At 41.1% G+C, this 22373-nt stretch overlaps 1 protein-coding gene across 1 annotated transcript in view; it reads left to right on the top strand.

Moving 5' to 3' along the window:
* Positions 1 to 3527: 3527 nt before the first annotated feature.
* The window catches only part of PDXK (pyridoxal kinase), a 40213-nt gene continuing 21367 nt past the window's right edge, over positions 3528 to 22373 (top strand). Inside the window, exons 1-2 of the mRNA XM_021540016.3 lie at positions 3528 to 3633; positions 22098 to 22152. Coding sequence (XP_021395691.1) covers positions 3547 to 3633; positions 22098 to 22152 — 142 coding nt within the window. The 5' untranslated portion in view covers positions 3528 to 3546. The remainder of the gene's footprint in view (positions 3634 to 22097; positions 22153 to 22373) is intronic.

Raw genomic sequence — 22373 nt, 5'->3', positions numbered from 1 at the left:
TAATAATGAAAAACAAACAAACTGAAAATGAACCCTCTTCAATATTTTAAAGCAATCTCTTCCTGTGTGTTTTAGAATCCCTTTCATAATGGCAGCAAGTCCTCCATTATGGAAAGTAGTTTTGTCCTTTCTGCTCCCTCACAGCTCTGTGTTGTATGCAAATGTAAGCTGTGATTAGAGTTGAGCTTTCATTAAGCTAAAGATACCATTTCCTCCTAGGCTGTGTGTCCTGAGCCTTCAACCCTTCTTACAGCCTCTTGCATTGTGCCATTGTTCCATTTTGAATAAAACACCACTCCAAAAACTTGGCAGTACCTCATCAGAGACCCAACCAGTGCTGAGCATGACTGGAGGAGTCCAGGATGGCTTCCTATATCTGGCAGACTCTGCTATTGTTTATGCAGACCAAAAGGTGATGACCTTTATTGCAATATTGTGACATTGTAGACTCATGTTAAGCTTGTTAATCACTGCAATCTCACAATTTCTTCATGCAATTCCAAAGGGTAACAACACAGATATAGGAAGGCGGCAGCCTGTGCAACAACTGGCCCAAAAGGATGTTTGTCCTGTCTGGTCAGGAGCAAGGAAGGCAGGGAAAGATGTGTATCTTCCAAAACTGCTGGCTGGACAACTCTTGTGTGTATTCTTGCCTCAGGTCTGCCATGGGGTGTGTTTGTGGTGCACTGCCAGGCTGAGCAGAGAGTGAGGGAGATGTGAGAAACGTTCAGGTGAGTTGTAGAATGCGAGCATAGGAGCAATATGTGTAGAAGAAAGATTGCCAGTTGTTGATAAACTGTGGTCTTTTTGACTGTGGTCTTTCTTGATCAAATTCTGATAAACTTCTCAATTTTCATTTTTCATAGCAAATGTTCTGCTCTGACCAAGGGGATCTGGTTTGAGAGGTCAGGTTACCTTAAAGAAAAAAAACTGTATAATTCTATGCACAGTCCACTGAGAAGCCAGGAGCTTGAGGAGGTATATAGAGGTATATAGAACAAGCAGTTCTACAGCAGTAGCTGTTGTAGGAAGCTGAGAACAGCTGCTCTATTGCTGACATTTTAATCTAACCTGCCCTGACTTTTCTTTTTTTTCTTAATGAATCTTTCTGTCATCCACTGAACAGTTATTTGCTCCTTGAACAGTCTTAGTAATCCCCAAATTTGGAGGAGCACCTGGGAGTTATTTTTTTGAGAAGGATAGCACAGTAGGAAGCATGATCACTATGAAATTGTAGTTTAGCTTCACTTTTTTCTGAGAGACACAGTCCTTTTTATGAGGGAGAGGCCTGACTTCTTAAAGAATAAATATGACAAAGTCTGTAAAAAAACACTGCTCAGAAATTGTGTATTCACCTTTAGATGAGCTGCTTTCTGGAAGGAAAGAAGAAATATTTTCTGGCTTTTTTTTTTTTTATTTTTAGTGTATGGACATATAGATTCGCCCATACTTTGAAAAATGTTGGGGCTGGATACTCTTGAGTCAAAAACATTGTGTGCATGCAGGTTCTACTCCTTAATCCTTAATTAAAAATCATCAGAAGAGGCTCCAGATATTCCTCTGGGGAAAGCATAAAATTTTATAGGAACTGGATTTTGTTGGACATTTCAGAATATTAGGAAAAAAGTAGCAATCCTGCATAGAACTGGTATATGTGTATCTTTGCTTACAAGGCCAAAGTGGTGCAATAAGCACTAATCCTGAGCAAAGGATGAAAACCAGAGAAAAGGGGAAAAAAAATCTGTATTCCAACAATCATCCTCTAAGCTAGAGGAGTGGGAGCATATGTGATGCAGGTAGTTAATTGCTCTGGCCCTTCATGGAGATGCAGTGATTTCTGCAATTAAAAAAAATATGTATTGAAGGGCTGAGGCAACAGTTGGTAGTAAACCCAGCCTAGAATAAGCCCTAAGTTTGCTAACACAAGTGACAACTGAAGAGAGAACAGTATGTTCCATCATATTCCAACAGATTACTTACGATGAGGAAAATACTCTTTCACATTTTTAAGAAATAATCGCACTATTTCAAGAGTCAATTCAAAGCTATCCATGAAGAAGAACAAGAGGCATCAGGTGCCATTTCTTGTTGTGAGCTGCAATTGGACCTGTGACGGTCAATAATGACAAATGGCCAGAGGAAGATGAAATTCCCAAACACATTACCAAGGCCCATCTCAGCAGAGTCTTGATGTATTGTAACACTTTCCAGCCAATGCACACATCTTCTTTTACTCTTTGGCAGCTCTCCAGAGTTTTTTTTTTTTCTTTTGGATCAATAACACACAATTGCAGCCACTTCAGAACCCAGCTGCAAGGGTGGTGCTCTGTCAGGGCACCCACAGCCTGGCCTGTGTGTCACCTCCAGGCACTGCTGCCTGTAGGGCTGCCTGTGGCATCTGTGGCTCCACAGGGCTTTCTGAACACTCAGGGAGGGGAAGCTGACACACTGCTGGGATGTTTGTGCCAGTCCTGGCTTTCCAGCAGGATGTGGGCAGCTGTGGGTGGTTCATGGCATGGCACAGGCGAGCACGGTTCATCCACTCCACTATAGCACTGTAACTCCTAAACCACATCACCCAGCAGATCTAGATGTCTCAAACACCTGCAAGAATGGCAACCCCAGCGCTTCCCTGGCTAGCCTAATCCAATGTCTGAGCACCCTAAAAAAACCTCAATCACCTCTGCCTCAAGGCCATTTTCTCTAGCCCTCTCACTGTAGGCATGGGGAGATGAAACTGGCCCCCACCTCACTACAATCTCTTTTCAGGTAGAAAATGCTTCTTTACTGTGTCCAGTTCTGGGCTCCTCAGGACAGGAGAGGCATGGAGCTCCTGAAGCAGGTCCAGTAGAGGATAATGAGGACGAGTGGGGGACTGGAGCATCTCTTGTATGCGAAAGGCTGAGGCCTGTTCAGGTTCAAGAAGAGACAACTGAGAGGGACATCATTAACGGGTAATCTAAAAGGGGGCTGTCAGAACATGGACCAGGCTCTGCTTGATGGCGCCCAGCAGCAGGACAGGAAGCAAGGGGAAGAAACTGATGGTCAGAACTTCACTGTGCAGTGACCGAGCACTGGGACAGACATCCCGGAGAGAGTATGGGACATATTCCAGAGTCACAACCCTGTGCCATGTGCTCTGGGTTGAGCAGGGAGGCTGGACCTGGTGGGTCCCTTCCAGCCTGACCCATGCCGCGACTCCCGCCGCCTCCGAGCCGCGGGCCGGGCCGGGCCGGGCCGTGCCGGGCCGGGCTCGGCGCCGTTGGCCGCGCCGGGCGGGGCGGCCGCGGAGGCGTGCCCGCGTGGCGGCGGTGGGTGCGCGGGGCTGCCCGCGGGTGGGCGGCAGCCGCGTCCCCCTGCGCCGCACACAGCGCCGGGCAGCTGCGGCCATCGGGAGCCGGCCATTGGGAGCACGCCGCCGCCCGCCTCCCGGCCGCCTCCCGGGCGCGGGGGTGTGTGACGGGCGGGCCGGGCGAGCGCGTCACCCGCGCTCCGCCCCCCGCTCCTGATCCCGGCCCGGCGCGGGCAGGCGCGCGCGGCGCAGCCATGGAGCCGGAGTGCCGGGTGCTCTCCATCCAGAGCCACGTCGTCCGCGGCTACGTGGGCAACAAGGCGGCCACCTTCCCCCTGCAGGTGAGCGGCCGCGGATCTCCTCCTCCTCCTCCTTCTCTTCCTCCGCCGCTGTTCCCTGCGGGGCGGGCGGTGTGACGGCAGCGCTGCCCGGGCGAGCTCCGGCGCCCAAGCGGCTCCTGCCAAGCCTGGTTAAAGCAAGGGCACGGCGGGGGATGCCCGCAAGGGCGCCCTCCCCGCCCGGCCGGTGCCGGCGGCGGTGCCCGTCCCGCGGCTCCGCGCACCCCGCGGCCGCGCCTCCCGGCGGCTCCGCGCCGCTCCCGTTAGCGCCGCTCCTCCCGGGGCGGTGCACGGCGAGCCGGGGTGCTGCCCGTGGGTTTGCTCGGCTCCGCTGCCGCCAGCAGGCGCATCCAGCCGGGGCTCCTGCCCCTGAAGGAAGGGTCATGGCCGTGTCCCGTGCCGGGGACGGCGGTGTCCTTGTGCTGGCAGCCAGCTGGACCCCGCCTGCCCCTGGGGGCGATGCCCCAGCCCGGATGGTCTGGGGAAGCTCTAGTGGGGTTAGGGGCCAGTTAATGCGTGTGCAAGGCACGGCCAGAGAAGCTGTCTGACATGGCCCGGGGCTCCAGGGTGTAATTGGATCTTGGCCTTCGTGGCTGTCGTGTTGTTTGCTTGGATCTCGCCGGTGGTGGGAAAACATGGAGCGAACCTTTGCACATCGCAGTGTTGGCTCTTGTTGGGGGGTCTGTATCCCAAAAGGGTAATTTGGGGCCTGCCCATCAGGAGGTCTTTGTGCCTTTACACACGCGTGTCTGTATGGAGCTCTCTAAGAACCTCATTACCAGTACACGTTGTGGTGTGACGTTGGTTGTCTTGGTGTGTGCTTAAAAATGGTGTAACTCATTTGATTAGACAGGAAAGATGATGTACTCTGATAAATGATGCAGGTGAGGTCAGGCCTGCAGCAAGCCACTTCACACCCCCATGTCACCATCCAGTTATAATGTAACCAAGTCTCTTGAAAATTAATGGATGATGAAGGGTTATGTATGTGTGTAATACCAGTATTGTGGAAAAATACCAGTATGTAGAGCTCCAGGCCAAAAAGGTGGTCATGAACTGCAGGCCACCTGTGCTTCCTCTCCTAACAAAATTATCTCAAAATTTTACTTCTCCCTTTAATTTCTGTGTAGCAGAAGAGAACACGGTAGTACATATTCCAGAAATCTCCAGTCTCTTAAACTGTTCTCTCTCTCCATTCTAAATCTCTGTCAAAGGTTTTCTTTACTTGTCTGTAGCTTAACCTTTTTGTGACATGTGAGCTGTGTAACTTGGCAAATGGGTTCCTGGAAAGTGTTTTTATTGGCTATGATGGTATAAAATACTACTGGCATTAAAAAAAAAACCCTGTTGATGGTATAGCTGGGTTTTGTTCAGGAAGCAGTTGCACTCACACTGTGTAATATTCCTCAGTGTATAGTGTAACAAGTAGTTTCTGGAGTGGGAGGAAAAGAAATTTACTTGGGGAGCAGCCAAACTCCTGCCATTAGTGGCTGCACTTGCAAATCCTATGTAGGCAGCCTTTAGTGAAATTGTGCTTGTTGGAAAGTTACCTAAACCCTTGTTTTGCTAGAACATCAGATGGGGCAAGGTGCCCCAAAGTGAAACTTCGCTTTTTTTTATGAAAAGAATTACAAATCTAAGTCTTCCTCTTATATTGTTTGTATATAGCCATGAAAATGATAACCTGTATCTGTTCTGGAGGATGGGTGCAAGTCTGGCATGCTTTTATTTTTATTTCCCATTCTCCTTTTTTTACTTTAGTTTTCTGAACCAGTTAAGTGAGGCTCCCTTTGGAGCTCATCAGCATTGAGTTTGCAAGGCAGGGTGTACATAGATATGTGTGTGTGTGTGTGTGTGTGTGTGTATGTGTGTGTGCTTGTGAGGTTTGATGGGCTGAAATCCTGATGCAACAGTTCAGGAATCTGCATTTGGACAGCAGCATCCAAATAGAAAACTTGGCATGGTTTCACCTGCTCTTTGCAGACTTATCCAAAAACCATCACTTGTGTTTGCATGACCTGATCTTTGGTGCAAATCTGTGACATTAGTATCAAAGCAATCTGCACAGAAGAGAATTCTTTAAGATCTTTTTTTTTAATCAGTTAGTTGCATTTTGTCAGGCTTCCACTAGAGTAAAAGCTCAAGTATTTAAAATGTAGGTATGTGGGACAACCTCCTCTGTGGAGTGTGTTGTAAACGCTTTCTGTATGGCAAACACAGCAAAACAGAGTTAGATCATATATTAGAGCAGTTATAATAATGGAAATAATAGAGTTAAGGGAGAAATATTAGAACTCTTTACATCATTTCAGATTAAAATACATTTAAGTAATTAGACAGTCTAGATTAGCTAATAGGTCATAGAGGAAATGTGCACCTGGGTTTGCCAGAGAGTGAACTGCCCTCAGCTCTGCTTTGAGTTCTGCCTTGTTAAGAGTTTAAATAGTTTCTACTTCCATGATCTTACTATCTCTTTAAAAAGTTCTGCAGGTATTCTGAATTTTTTTTTTAGAATAGTCTTAAGTTATTCCACAGCTGTGTATTCTGAGCTTTCAGTATCAGGAAGAGGTTCAGGATTGTTCAGCATTTCAGGGAGTAAGAGCAGTAGGGTGTACTTTAACTTGGAGAGTTGCCATTGGGAGTCAGATAAGTTGCTTTAAAACACAAAAAAAAAGTTTCTAAGTTTCTGAATGTTTCTAATGTTGATTAAGATTTATCATAGTTTTTATTATTGTCGCTATGACATTCAACTTCACTTTTATTGTATGTGGCTTTTGTTTCCTTAGCGATATCTCTTACCTGTTAATTTTAAGTATAATTTCATCTTGCCCTTCCTGCCCCACCTTTTAGGTATGCAGAATGTGGCAATAAGTAAAGGGAGCAGAACTGGCAGATAGAGAGTTACAGTCCTTCTCAAACCACAGAGAATCCAGAAGGACAAGGTGATTTCTCCTCTGCAGAGGTGCCTCATTCTGACCAACAGGAAAACTTTGGTAGGCAGAGGAATTTAAGATTCATATACTGCACCCATCATAAAAGCAGCTTTTGGGAATCAGTGTGTCAGTGTGTGTGCTCAGTTCCTGGAACCTCCATGAGCTTCTAAGAAAGAATTTTGAAAGTATAAAGAAGGAGTATGAGAAAATCCCATCCAGTTTTATCTGGATAATGGACATTTGCATTTGGTTGCCACTGGAATAGTTCATACCCCTGTCTGCAAACCAAAAAATATTGATCTTTGCGTATGTCTCAGTAGCAGTGATGGTTTGGGGTGGTTTTATTTGTTTGTTTGTTTTGTCTGCTTAACACTCATAGAATTTGAGAAAATCATGCCTCTGTTTTGAGTATTTAATTCCTGACTTCCTTTTATATCTGCTTACCTTAAAGAGGGAGCTAAAAGCTGAGAAAAACACCATTAATTATTTGTATCTGGGGAATGAAATTGTCTGTCCTAAACTGTAGAAACATAAACAGTTTATACAATACAGGATTAAATGGCCTTTTTAAATCTATTCAGTTATTTTATTTTCCTTTTAACTTTTTCCCTCCTGCTAAATGGAGATAGTTGTACAGATATTCAAAAGGACTGATGATTCTCAGACTAATTCTCAGTAATTCTCTTTTGGAAAGAAATAGCAAGTCTACATTTTTAGCTCCTTCTTAATTGTAGAAAAAATGGGAAAGCAACTTTGGTCAGCACAGGTGGTAATTTCTTTGATATTTACAGATAGTCTTGAACTGTTTTGTCCAGTATATGCTGAGACCAAAACCAGTATCAGTAGATCTTTGCTAAGTATCTACTGCCTTAAGTTTAAGATTTTTTTCTTTTTTTTTTTTTTTTTGAAAAGTATAGTCAAATGGCTTAAAGATTGTGTGGAAAGGTAAAGTGCAGCTCTTATTTAAGATTACTTTTTCTTTTTCAAACCCTGCTATTGTGTTAATAGTATGAGTCAGAAGAAGGATGAATCAATCAAAAGTCTTTACAGAGTAACAATAAGAAATGTTTTTACTGGGTAGCCGTTATTTCTGTTACAGATCAAAGGCTGAAAAAACCTGAACGTTAAACAAAAACTAAATACAAAGATGAAAGAATTCATTTGGTCTTTGTAGTACCCAAAGATTGTCCAAAAATGCGTATCTGAAACATCTTACTGCTCTAGAACCATACTTCAAATGAAGCTTGTGGAAGCATGCTTTTTCCCCCTGACTTTGTTCTTTTAAGAAAGGTAGATAAAGGGTAAATTAATTAAAGAAAATTCAACCCAAGAGATAAAAAAATTGACAACCCCTCTGGGGTGGCTTGTTCAAAGCTGTGTAAAGAGCATTTGCTTCTTAGGTGGATGTCAGCACAAGCAGCTGCACAGCTCTGGTGAAGACCTTGCACAAGGTGAGGCCCTGAAAAAGACTTGTAATCAAAAAAGTCCAAGCAAGGTGGCTCCCCCCACCTGGCAGTGTGGATTTCTGGAGAAAGACTTTACCAGACCTTTCCAGAAGTGCTTTTCCAGATGAACCCAGCTCAGGTGCACTTGAGAGAACCTTGAACCTCTGTGAAGATGGCAGGAGAGGGACTTTCCACCTGCATGGTAAACTGGGAGGGAAGCCAAGTGGGACAGGACTGGGAGGGGATAAGAAAGTAGATTATTACTCAAAAGACAACAAGAACAAGGGGTGTCTGTTAATTTTACTTCCTGACATTGTTTTGAGATAGATTAGCCTGAAGCTGCTGGGGTCTCACTTTTACCTAACAATAGGAGTTTATGTTTGTGCAGAGCTCTAGACAAAGAGACCTCAATTTTCTCTTTGTACTCCTAATGGAATCTTTTCAGCGGCTAATGCAAAATAATCAGCTTGAAAAATTAGAGTCATTTCAACCTGCCTAAAAGAAGTGCAGCAGGGGCTGCAGATGTGCTGGGGACTCTGATGAGCAGAGAGTGGGACTGACTGAACCATCCTCATCCAGGGCCAGGTCTGTGTGCTTGTGTGTTTCTGACTGTTCCTGCAAGTCACTCAGCAGTGGCAGCTTGTTAAACAAGCTTTTGTCATGAAAATACAGAAATGTATAACACAGCTGTAAAGCTGCAAAAAGCATTTTAAGGTGTGTTATTAGTTATTTTGCAGTGTGCGTATGGGGCCAGTTGACCAGTTGGCATTTTAAATTTTTCAACATGATGGTGATAAGTATTTACAGTGATTGATTATTCTGATAATTTGCTGACTTTTTCGTAGTAAATTGTGGAAGTTTGAACCATGCAGATGCATATGCTGGTATTTGACACAATAGTTACACTGGAGTGTGCGTAGTGAACAAATAGTTTTTGACAGAAATGTAATCCTTTCATCTGTCTCAACACAGCAAAGGAAAAGGATGAAGGAGGATCCCATTTGGTGCCTACAAATACATGCAAATATTTGACTTGAGAGGAAGCAAAAATACTTTACCCTGATTCACCCACTGTCTTTAGAAAAAAAAATTGAGCTGTCAAGAAATTGCAAATCTTATTAAAAGACTGGAAAACCTTGCCTAGAGGTGGATTTGCACTGTTTGTGTGGGGAGTATAATGTACTCAGAGACTCAGTAGCAAGTGTTTACTTGCTTAAGGCATTTTTATATTAGGAATGGCCTTATTTTCTGTCTTTAAGTCTTAGAGGTTGTTATTTTTTAAATTTTTAGAGTATTTGATGTCTTATTTCTGCCCCATATTAAATCTCCAGATGAGATAATATTTTTATGTGTATAAACAAACAGGGACAGATAACAGAGGGAGAGTGATCAGGTTTCTGGGGAAAGAAAAAAAGGCTCCAAGTTAAAGTTTTCATGTTAAAATGTATGGAAGTGTATTAAAAACAAAAGTATAGTTTGAAATAATAAAATGAGTTTTTAATTATATGTATACATGTGAAATGTACAAAGGTACACTTGAGAAAAACAAAAGACATACAAAGTTACTGATAGCTCTCTAAAATATTATTTTAAGTAAATTGTTGTCTTTTACTATTCACTTTTTCTATTTCTATCCAAAAAATGATGGTCACTTCTCCTTGAAAAGCATATTTAGTCATTTTAGATAAGGGATACAGCATTATCCATGGCTGACTGAACACATACCAGGCAGGTATTTTTAGCTTCTTTAGGCTGAATGGATGCAAGTGGAAGTTCCACTTCAGTTGCTCGTGTTGTATGGAAAACAGGCTGGAGTTGGTGAGGCAAGGTTAATGTGAAGACCTGGACATTAGTCTTGGGACATAAAATGTCCATTCTTCTGAAATTACGATATGAAGTAGAGTGTTCAGCTGCATAGTAATGTGTACAGAGGAGAATATATATATATATATATGATGAGCATAATGTTTGAAACATGCCAGGAATGTCTGTGCTGATTAGATAACATGAGCCCCAGTAGAAGCCAGACCAGTTCATCATCCTGTGGCTTGGCAGCAGAGGGGTGACTTATCATAGCCAAAAAATTATTGCTATGCTGAACTACCTGAAATTTTTCAAGCCTTTGTTCAGAACTCGTATTTGTTCATGCTAATTCATCCGTGACACCTCCCAGCTCCAGTTCCCTTAACATCTGGAACAATTATCCATAGAGCAGGAGAGAGGATTGAGATACTAAAACCTCTTCTGTGGTTCATTTAAAAACAAAACAAACTTCTCTTCACCCTCTGTCATCCTTTGTAAATTTTAAGCATATGGAGTAGTTTGGCTGAGTAGAAATCCTTGCATGGTGATTTAACTTTGCTGTCTTGGGAATGCAAAGCACTTCTTTGCCAGCTGGATGTGTGGGATTGAGGAGGTGCTGGAGCACACTCTGGAAAATGGAAAGTCTCTCCCCTGTGGCTGAACAAAAGCTGGAGGGCTGATCCTGATCTGTGGGTTCAGTCACTCCCAAAACCAGCAGTAAATGGTTTTCTTGACCTGCAGAACTCTTCCAATCTGGCCACAACCTTTCTCCTTCTCCCTTATTTTACCTCTCAGAACAGGATTGGCATGGAAATCTCCAGCAAGGATGGCACAGCTATCAATGACATTAACAAGCTGAAGGGAGAAATCCATGACAGTCTTTGAGAACAGTGCTCATTGGAAGCATCTAAAGAAGTTGGTCTATCTTATCAGAATGCAACAACATTTTTTCTCTAAACTTCATTGGGCAGATTGCTAGCCAATAAAGCTAAGGGTGTTATCTTTCATACTCCCCTTATTTTTAACTTTTTAAAAGTAATTTGGGTTTTTTTTCCCTAAATTTTACTATGTTTATAGCTACTCAACATGGTAATTCTGTCTCCATCTTCTCTAAGGGGAAAGAAAAAGAAAATGAGTTACAGCAGAAAAAAATTGTTGGCTAAATTCTCAAAATTTTATACTGTTTTGCAGAATTTTACATTGTTTCTTATGGTCATGTATTTAGTAAAGTCTAACCTAAATCTAGAAAAAAAATATATTTTACAAATCTGTGTACCTTACAAATCTGTGTATTTTATGACTTTTTGGATGGTGAGTACTACTGCTCAGGGTTACACTGAAGGGAAACTCTTTTTCTATCCATCTTCACTGTGGTTACTTCCATTTTTCTGGCAGGATACAGCCCCTGGCTCACAGGGATGAGCACCACACTACCTGTGAGAAACTATCAACGCAACTCTGAGCATTTCATTTCATTAAAATGAAAACATACGTTTTTTAAAAAACCCAGCTGTTTTGTTCTCACTGTAGTTAATGGAAGTAACAGTGTGCCTCTGCCCATTCATACAACCACCAAACAAATCCACGACAAGCTAGTGTTTAAATTTGAGAAGTGTTTCAATTTGAGGATATTGGCACCTGTCTGCTAGGGTTTATTGAAATCTGCTGGTTTCAGTAGAGAAGCCAATTGAGAAATGCTTTCTCTGGCCTTACTGCTGCCAGCTGGTTTTTCCACCTGCACTATTTTGTGTCCACTTCAATGCTCCAAGGAAAGTCATTTTGTGAGGCCATGTGGTAAACTGCTCTGAGGAGCCATCCAGGTTATAAATGACTTGGCAAAAATGGAAAAAAAGAAGGTGAGGGTTTATTTAGTGAGCCAATTTCCTGATCCAATTTCCAAATGTAGCCCCACAGACAGCTCTTTTGGTATAGCTGAGGTGCCAGGGCAGGAGCCCCAGGCTTCTGCACCTGCTGTCTGGTGAAGGAAACATTTTCCAGAGTGTTCTTCTTTAAGGCATCTTATTGTTCTGAAGCAAGTGGTGAGACATCCACTCTCTTCTAGCATCATTCTTCCTGTGTGTGGCCTTGGTCTAATCTTAGTATAATGTGGCACCTCCTTCAGGGAGCTGTTTCCTGCTCTGTTTCTTCAAGTTATCTCTTACCATGCAATTTAATGTCTAAACCTTTGGTAGGAGAGTGGGATCCATTCATAGTCTACCTAAGGAGTCCACAAAAAGAATGTGCTGGATAAAACAAATCTCTCTGGTAGGAATAACTCCACCTTAGATGTACAAAATGTGCTTGCCCACACCTTGCTGATGGACTGGTGGCTAACCAAAATATGAATAACAGGACTAAAAATAAGGTAAAAAATCAGAGGAAAAGAATGTGCTGTGGGATCCTCCTCCACCATTTCATTCATAAAAATAAAAGAGAATTCCCACGCCTGTTGAACCTGTTGCTGCTGTCTGTGTCTGCCTCTCCTTATCAGTGTTTGCAAACCTCCTCGTGTAGCACTGCAGGATTCCAGCTGGCAGGAGTTTGCAGTGACAGTATGGTGTTTTTGTCAAATTACATCCAAGTGTAGTAGGAAGCAGCATGAAGATGATGAATCTGAAATCTGCAGTGAACCTATTTCTCCATCTGAAATCAGCATCTGAAGTCGCTGTTGCTCAACAGTAAAGAAAGTTTTTCTTGGGTGGAAGGCAGGCAGAGACCCCCAGCATCACCTCATTCTGCTATTTTTATGTTTGTCCTTTAATGAGAAGAATGAAGGTGAAAACAACAGAAACAAGTTTTTCTCCTTGTCTTTCATTGGCCTTAACCTTTTTAAATGGATGTCTTGCAGATCCATCACTTAACACCACTCCAGATGTCAGCAATGGCCTCCTGCCCATAGAAAGGTCAATTGAGCAGCTCTACCACAAATCTTTTGACCCTGCAGTCGTCTCAATCCCAAACTAGAGCTGTTGTGATGCAGGGAGTAGTGCTGAGGAGGGTGTGTGTGTCTTGCAGGCACAAGAGGCTGTTTTGAGTAGCCTATGGAAATGGTCATGTTGTAGAACAAGGAATTTCTTAATGCTGAATAAAAAGGCTGAAGGGAATTTTGATAAAGGGATTTATTTTATGTCATCTGAGTATCTTGCATTTAACAGTTAGTAGTGCATGCCAGTCAGTCTGTCCAGGTGCAAAGAAAGATTAGTGATATTGTGGTATTTGCTCTGAAGTGTTCTCGTGTCTCCAGGATTTCTTTGGAAAGGCATCTTCAAGGCATTACTGGATAATCTTGAATTTGGCCTAATTACCATTCAGATTGCAGTTGCATTGCAAGCCTTTTCAGAAAAATCAAGAAATTATTTGAGAACAGATTCACTGCAGTCTTAGGCTGTTCTAGTCTTTTCAGTTGGTCATGATATTACAGCTAGATGAGCCCATCAGCAAATTCTCAGTGAGTACCAATTTTGCCAGAGCTCTGTGACAAAAATTGTAGACAAAAATTGTGACAGAAGAGAGAGGATTTGTTTTCTGTTCCAGAAGTGTCCTCTGTGATGTCCAATGCTGCACTCAGCCTGTAAATCTTGAAAATGGGTATGCAGTTGATCACAGGTAAAAAAAGGGGCATCACTGGAGAAACAAGCCCTGTTCCAGTACCCAACCACACTCTGGGGGAAGAACCCTTTCCTAATATCCAACCTCAACCTGCCCTGACACAGCTTCAGGCAATTCCCTCAGGTCCTGTCACTGTCACCACAGAGCAGAGGTCAGTGCCTGCCCCTCAGTTTTCTCCATTTTTCCCAATCCCTTCACAAAGCTTCCCCTCCAGACCCTTCACCATCTTCATAGCCCTCCTTTGGCTGCTTTCTAATAGTTTAATATCCTTCTCCATTATGGTGCATTTTTCTCAAGGTCATCTGTTATATATTTTTACTGTCTGTTTTGTAATTGTCTATTTATAACCTCAGAATTCGAAGTGATCTGTTCATCAATCACCAATAATATGTCCAGCATCCCTGTCCCCAGTTTATTTGCTCTAGTATTTTTATTCTGGCACAATATCCCCGATATCCTAATTTTTTTTTTTTTTTGCAGTGCCTTGTCAAATGCTGCACTAAAATACAACTATATTATAGGTACAGAATTCTCTTTAGATACTTAGTGTGCCTTATTAAAAGCTCAGAGAAAAAAGAGATATGGTTAGTCAATAGCAGTTACAGTTCAGTTTATCAGCCCACGCCAGCAATTATTCCTGTTCACTAATTGTCAGGACATGCCTTTTCTTTTTCCCAAGTTCCTATTTCTCAAACTGAATTAGTATTTTTACTTTTCTGCACCCAGTACAATGTATGTTTTTTGGTTCAGCAGCAAATGGAAGGAGATGCAATTAAGTGAAAGAGCTGGCACGTAGCGAGAGGCACAAGCTGTAACTGGGAAATTTTTCTTTTTCTCCCACTCCAAATTATTTTGATTACAGAAATTCAGCCTTTTAAAACAAGTTTCTCTGCCATCTCCAGAGGAATACAGTGCAGCAATGATGTTCACTGGAGCTGCAGTGATGGCTGTGTGAGATGAAGTTTCAGACTGGAGGACATTAATGCAAACAGCTTGTAATAGAATGGATACATAGAGCAATTCATGGCCTGACACAAAGGCTTTCTTTTTGGAAAGTATTGCTGCCATTACTTGGCAAAAAGCACCCCAAACCTCAATTACCTTGTGTGATGGTAATTTTAATGGTGGTAGTAAAGTTAATTCTTTCAATTAGTTAATAAAGTTAATGTCTTTCAATTAAGATAGGGTTTATATATATAGATATATAAAATATATTTCATATAAATATGTATATTATATAAATAAATATATATAAAATGTATATTTTAATATATAATAAAAAGTTGGAAGGAATAGAATGGATTTGGTCTATGTGATACAGCAATTTTTTTTACACAAATACAGGCATTCCTGGCTAATTCAGTTTGTGAACTGTACACATGCTCTGCTAAAACTCAGCAATTTGGAGTCTTACCACAAGATTTCTTGAAAAATCCTCATAAATTGTGTCCAGTTAAGTCTTGGCAACCCTCTAGGTTTATGTACATCTTTGTGCAATAAAAATTTGTCTTAAAAATTTGTCTCTAAATATTTGACTGATGCCACAGTTGGGATAAACCTCTCAGGGTGTTAATAAAACAACTGGGGTGGGGGGAAATATTTGTCTTTTGTATGTTTGTGTATATTTGAGATGTAGGATTTGCTCTTAAATATACTCTTGTTTTTTAAAATGCTGCTGTGTGCTTTAAATTATATAAATCAAAGTACTTCCCAGTGCTTGGAAGGTTTGACTGACTTTTGAAGCTGGGGACTTTTTTTTTCCTTTCTGTAGAGCTCCATGGCTTGTCATGTGCTGCCATTAATTTTTGGAAATTAGAGGCAACTTCACAGCATGATGATTAGAGGACTGGATCATCTCTCTTACAAGGACAGGCTGAGGGAGCTGGGTGGTTTTGGTCCATTTGATGATGTGTGTCATACTTCCTCTTCTTTTTTTAGTATTTACTCCTACTTTGCTCTAACTCATCAGTCTGCTGCCATTTCTTGGCACAAAGCATGGGACATGCCTGGCTTGGATGTTTCATCATTTGAGTATTAATTCAAAGAAGAGTCATCTTTATTCCATAAAAGTTTTACTTGCAAAAAAAGTATCCTGCAACAAAGCAGAGGAGGTGAGGTTGAAGGAATTTAAGTGTTATAATACAAGGCAACATTTATTTCTGGGGACAACTGGATGCATGGAAGTCAAATCCTCCTTTCAGAAGTGGAGTCTCAAAGGTTCTCTTCTCCTGATCAGCAGAACCTTGTTCCTTCTTACCTTTTAATAATTTTTCTGTGCCATTTTTCTGTCAAACTGTGTTTCCCTTTGAGATAAACTCATCTTTTAGAGTTGTGAGATTTTTGCCTGTGCCACATTGGTAGCTCAGATAATTAAAAAAACCCAAAATGCCTTATGTTCACAACAAGAATTTTTATGAATGACTGGCTGAGCTTGATTTACAACTTCAGCTGCTGATACTTTCCCGGGATTTATGGTTTACAGACTGTTTTGTTTGGGGACTCATCTGAGAAAATTGGTTTTGATGTGTTCTGGTATGATAAAGCTAGTGTTTTCCAAAATTAAGAACTTTCAAGGAACTGAAGATTTTGGATGGAGGTCTTGCCTTCATTCTATGAAATGTAGATAGCAGCCTGTGACCATGTATCAGGAACATAAATACTGTGGAAGAAACATATATGCAGGTCTACACAGTGTGGTTTTAAACAAACTGTGCCTTTTTTTTTTTTCTTTTCTTACACCATTCTGTTTTTTTTTCCATCTGCCTTTTCCTTATTCCAGATTTTTCCTCTAACTTGTGTTGCATTACTGCTTCATGGTTTTAATTTCAAACCTGAAAATGAAATGCCACTGGAGGCACAAAGTAAGTGCCCTAAGAGGGCAATGTATACTGGTCATGTTGCAGAGTAGAGAGGTGATTTTAATTGAATTTCATTCTTGCAGAACTAGGTCATTGTTCTCTAAGGTTGTTTAAATTAAGTACAAACTAAACCATTCTAGTTAAATTGGTCCACTGGTCATTTAACAGCAAAGGATGTATTATTTTTACTATCAAAGCTGGCATAGTTAATAATGAAAACACAGAGTACCCCTGAGCTTTATCCTTAGAACCAGAACTTTAGGTTGGGGAGTTGGTGGTAGTATTTTCTGTGATTTTACACATGGAGTGCTACAATGGCTAAAACTGAGTTTTTTGTAGGTAATTGTGTCGCTGGATGATGGAGTGACCCAGGCTGGAAGGGACCTCAGGAGCCTCTGGCTCAAAGCTTGGGCAGCCCTAAGTTCAGCCCAGGCTACTCAGGGGTTTATCCCCCTTGGGTCCTGAAAACCTCCAATGACAGCAATTCTTTCTCTGGATATGTACATATAATGCATTGAAAATTGTGAACTTTTTTTTTTTTCTTTTCTAATGTTTAGTACTCTGGAAACCACTAAAACTTAGTTCAATTCTGAGGTTTTTGTAATTCAATTGACAGTTCTCACACACTTAGGAGATATATTTCTCTCTTAAAAAAAACCCCAAACTTTATTTCTTCCCCAAACTGCATACAAACAATGAAAAAAGGAGAATTTCTTGAGTACTATGAAGTGTGTGACATTGGAAATATACCTTTTTCCCCTGCAGGAGCATAGTAAAGCTGCAATACAAATTTAAACAGAAGCAGTTCAGTAACAGCTTTTCAAATTTCTCAGAGTAAATAAAATTATTAAATGAGAAAGTATATTAATATTTACACTGAGGCAGAGCTACTCTTTGAAGTTAACAGTTTTCTGACTCAAGTGGTGTTAATAAACAGATCCCAAATAGGAGATAGAAATGAGTACCTTTATTTGTCTTCAGGCCATTGGTATACAATGTAGATTACACAAATATAAAGATAAAGGTTTGCAGTCATTAAAATTGAATTTCAGATGTTGCATTTGTTTCAAAATCTTCCTGCTCTTTTCTCTGCTGTTACACTCACAATTTTCCATACTGTGAAATGGTTTTCTTCTTGTTTTTCACTTCCCCTTTACATAACAACCGAGACTCTCTGGAATGTATGTTTGCAATATTTGATGCCTAACAATCTTAGGCAATGGTTTGTCATGGTGATGAAACACTTTTTAGTGTTTATGTGGTGGAAAGGCTTTCTGGAAGGAATAGGAAGAGAGACTGCAAATTTTAAACAAAGCTGTAATTAGCACAGTGACAGAGTCCAAAGGGGTGCATGATTAGAGTGAACCATAACTGAAATCCAGCTGTTTATGTAACTTACCCAATTCAAGATGTTTTCTGTCTGTCTGGGCCTTTAGGTTGCTCTACTAGTCAAACAACTGGTATATCTTGTAAAATTTTAATCCTCAAGGAGACCCATTTCTTGGCTTTTTATTTAGAGGATAATGGCTGGATATAAGTTTAAATTACTTCTGTGCTTTTAGGAAAACTAGGCTGTCTATCCTCTTTTCCAAAAGAGCCAACACCTTTAGAGGCTGTCCATGTATTTTGAAGTCTCTTCCTTTGTTGTGTGTTAATTTTTTCCCTTGAGTATTTGCTATTTTTACAGGTGCTTTTGGGTAGTTCTCTAGACCACATCCCTGCCCTGGTCCCACTTTCTCTTTGCAAGGCTGAGAAAGCACTTGGGGGAAGAACTGGATGAGATTTGTTCCTTCACTTCAATTACCTGTGATGAAGAACTTGGCTGAATTTGATATCATGCATAATGTTCTTTGTGCTGATTGTTTCTTCTCATGTGTTCTGCTCTGGCGTGTGTACTTGAAGTTAGTCCTGCAAATATTTTTCTGAAATGTGTCACTCAGATCTGCCAGCTGAGCCTTCCAAGCACAGAACTCCTCCAGTTTTAATGTTTTGTGATTTAATTTTAGAAGTGTTAACAGTTCTGCCTCTTTTATTTGAAGATGCTTGAAAAATCTGTCCAATTTGCCCATTTTTCTTTAAGATTTCAATTGCAAATATCACTGGGTGATGTGATCCAGGCAAGTGTGGTTTGGGTCTTAGGAAGAACAACATTTGACACGTGCTTAGACTGCAGGCTGAGAGATTTAGGCTGCACTCAGCCATCCTTTTCCTTGGAAAAGCACTTACACTGGGGCTTAGATCTGGGTTTAGATTTGCCCAAGGTTTCCTGTTCTGTGGGCAAATGATATTTATACAGGGTGACAGCAGAGCATGGAAAGCTGGAATTGTCCTCTCCTGGAGAGCCTGTAGGAGAGCAGAACATCCAGCTCAGGGGATGGGTGTCCCTTGGACACTTGCAGAGTGCCTGATGCCACCTCATTTCCCAATCCAGAAGCAGCAATGTCACCACGGGGCCCTTGCTGTAAGGAGCAGGAGAGTTGCACAGGTATGGACTAAAGCTGGTGTAGAAAAGCAAAAATTAAACATTAAAAGTGCATTTCTTTGTAAGCTCAGTCCTGATGCTGATCAAATACGACTTGTTCTGCCACAGGCAAACTTCAAGTGGAGTGAGTCCTTCAGTTTATTTACACAGAGGTACAAGGAACACATGTGTATGTACACAAGCAAGAAATTTTATACATTGAGTTTAGTCCTGTTTTAAATTTTTGCTCTCTGGCAGTTTTCTGGAGAAAGGGTTGCTTCTTACTGTTTATTGCAGGATGAAAATTGTTATATCCTAATAAATACATATTTTCAGGTTATAGTTGCTACTTTCATGTGCAAATATTAGAGATTGACATTTTTTTTAGTATGATTTGTTGCATTCATTTGCTCTGATCTCAGTTTTCAAGGTCTGTACGTACAAAAATAAGGTATTTCTAATTAGTTAACTTGCACTTAATATTTATTTGACCTCTTTGAGTAGAAACTTTTAATTCATTAAAAAAAACCTCAAAACCAGTGCTTTTAGTTAGGTTTGCCCAAGGAATTCAAAGTGTGAGTATGTATTAAAAAGGTTGACAAGATATCTTCTGAACAAAATTCCCTTTGTAGGTAAGGAAAGCATTCATCATTCAGTGTATCAGAAGCTGTCTCTGATGTCCTTTAGGTGTGAAGGATGACAGTCACTAACACTGGTTATAATTGTTGGTTGGAGGAAGAAAACACTTCCTTATACACTAGAAGCTATCAAGTTGTTAAAATGAATTATGCAAACCAAAAGAAAGAGTTTTTTCTTTAGTCCTAGAAGAGGTGTTTGCTGTGAAAAGCTGCTTTTATCACCTCAATCCTGTTTTCAGGTTGTCTTCTAAATTCTAAAGGACTGAATTCTGTAGGACTTTTAAATGCAGTTTGCCTTGAAATCAAACACAACTTGGCTTAACATGGCTTCAGCATTCTTTTTGATTATTCTACTACTAATGCTAAGCCTAGGCCTTAGTAAGCACCTTTATAAAAGGAAATGCTTTGGAGTAACTGTGAGTTATTTTAAGGGTTGAATCAGGTTTCAAAATTAGGTGTGTTAGATTTCAGTCACATGCGTTTATTCAAAACAAAACTTTAGAGGAAACTGGAAACTGTGACAGAGTAGACCAATACCAGTAAGTGATTTTTATTGAGACCTTTAAAGGGTTTTTTTTAGCCTGTTTTGGACTGATGAGACAAGAGAGAAATAATATCAAGGTGCCTTGCAGAGTTTGAGTTGTCTGTGGCTTTTCATCCACTCTCCACCAAAGCATTTTATTTACTGTTTTAGCAAGTATACAGCCAAGCTAACTTGGCACTCCCTTGTACTTTTCCATCTTTAGTTGAAGCAGATTAAATGGTCAAAACAAACCAAAAATCCCTAATCCTGTGGAAAACGTGTCTGAGAAATCAGATGATAACTGGTGCTGGGGAAGGCACAAAGGAAGGACTGCTCCTTTTGGTGGCCATCATCTGGGACAGCATTGGCCAGAGTTGTAGAACTGCCCTGCCTGCAGCAGTTGTGCCTGCCCTCCTTCCCTAAACCTCATTAGTCAGTAAATCACTGTAAGTGTGTTCTGTAGTCTCAGGGGTTAAGTATTTGGAGAGATGTGATCCGAGTATTGCAGAGAAATTAATTAATTCACAGTTATTGCCAAGATACTTTAAGGAAGTAACGACTTAGCTCTGTTCATTACAGGGAGGGGAATTAATTGGGGGTGATAGTCTGGTTAGAGGTCATATGCCCTTTTATTTGCTTGAAAAGCATGTCCAGACATGAAGGTTAAGGTCATAATAGTGTTGCCATGTTCCCAACTGTTCAATTCCTGGGACTTTCAAATAAATTCCACTGAGGTGAAGCAACAACTTGGGAGGAACATTGGTGCTGAGCTTAATTTGAACGTGGTCAGGATGAGGTAACCCACCATTCTGTGTACCACTAATCCAAAATTACTTTGTTTTCTGGTGAGGAAGGAACAGAAACCTCTATTAAATATTGAAATAAGAGATTTATTCTAAGTGGAAGTCCTGTGTGGATGTGAGCTGTGAAACAACAAAAGAGTAGCACTTGCAGGCAGAAGGAACAACCTGTCACAGCATGTAGCTTCATCTTGTAGCCAGGTATTGGAATGAAGAGCTTATCACAGGGAAAGTACAGGCACAGGGAAAGCCTGATGTCTGCCACCAGACACCCAAAAGGGTTTTTATCTACATGAAGGAGTTGCCTTCATGACAAAAAAAGGGAGAAGCATGAGTCTGACTGGAAAACGTGACTGGAAAAGCTTTGTTTGCTCACTTTCCCCTCCCAGCAAATTGCCTGGGAGAGGATCATGCACAGTGGTGCATCATTCCTGTTATCTCCCAGTGTGACTCACTGAGCCATACATAGCAGCACTTCTTTTGAGGAGATTTCTTACTCAGAGCAAGCTGGATGTGGAAACAAAGGCTCGGCTGTCAGACTTTTAATGTCACTTTTGCATTAGAATTCCTTGCGTGACACATAAAAATGTCTAAAAATGGCTTAACTAGCAGTGCCTGTCTGCATTAAACAGGTTTTGTCAGGTTAAAAATCCTCATTAGTCTCCTACTGGTTGGATGCTCTTATTTTCATATTATTTATCTATTTTTGGGCAACAAGAATATTTGTTGATTGCACTAGAAAATTATTGGGTATTTCAGTATTTGGATTGCTGGTAATGCAGTGTAGCAGGTGTCTTTCAGAGCATGCTTTAGGCTTTTTTATTTTATGTTTATTTCTCCCCTTTATTGCCCAATCATAGCCCAAATTAATTCTCCGTGACTTCTTTCTATTCTCTTTTAGTTGTAAAGTAACTGGTTTTGACATCCAAGTATGGCTTGTAGTATTGATTCCTTTTAAGATTCCTCTGTCCTCCTTTTAGAAAAATTGGTTTTCTGGAATGCCAACAGCATCATCCCTCCATATTGTGCATTAATTTAGTACCTTGTACTTTTCTTGGCAAGAAAGGCCAGCCAAAGCTTTCTTCAAGGTTTCAGTGCTTGCTGCTGGAGCAGCTTCTCCAGCCTTATCCCCAGATGAACTCCAGCCTGAGCTCAGGATGTGTGAGCTCAAAAATCCTGTGTTTTTCTGGTGCTGTTGCCAGTGGCACTTTTGTTCCCTGTTTGTTCCTGTAGTAGAGCACTGTGCTGTTTATTTATGTTGCATGTTTTTTGACTCGGCTCCCAAGATTTTTAAGTATGCACTGGAAATCCAGGAGTTCTTCCCCATGTTTTGTGATGTGGATAATGTATTAACGAAGTTGTGTTATTAAAATAAATATTCCTGTGTTCTGTTGCAGGTTTTGGGATTTGAAGTGGATACGGTGAACTCTGTCCAGTTTTCAAACCACACAGGTAAAATTTTACAGATCTACTCTACAGTCACTGAACTCACCCAGCATGGGGCTCACCTCATCCCATGGTAGTGGAGAGGACATTGCTCTTATGCTTCCACTCACATTTTCACAATATAGGATGGAAATGTAATTTTCATGTTTTGGTTCAAGTCTCTCAGAAGCCTGAATATGGGAGTAGGGCATTGGATGGATGTGGTAATGTCCCCTTCTGCCCTTCAG

The sequence above is a fragment of the Lonchura striata genome, chromosome 1 (genome assembly GCF_050655825.1).
Source record: "Lonchura striata isolate lonStrDom1 chromosome 1, ASM5065582v1, whole genome shotgun sequence".
Classification (NCBI taxonomy): Eukaryota; Metazoa; Chordata; class Aves; order Passeriformes; family Estrildidae; genus Lonchura; species Lonchura striata.
The sequence above is the reverse complement of the archived record's forward strand: the minus strand, read 5'-3'. Positions and strand labels throughout refer to the sequence as shown.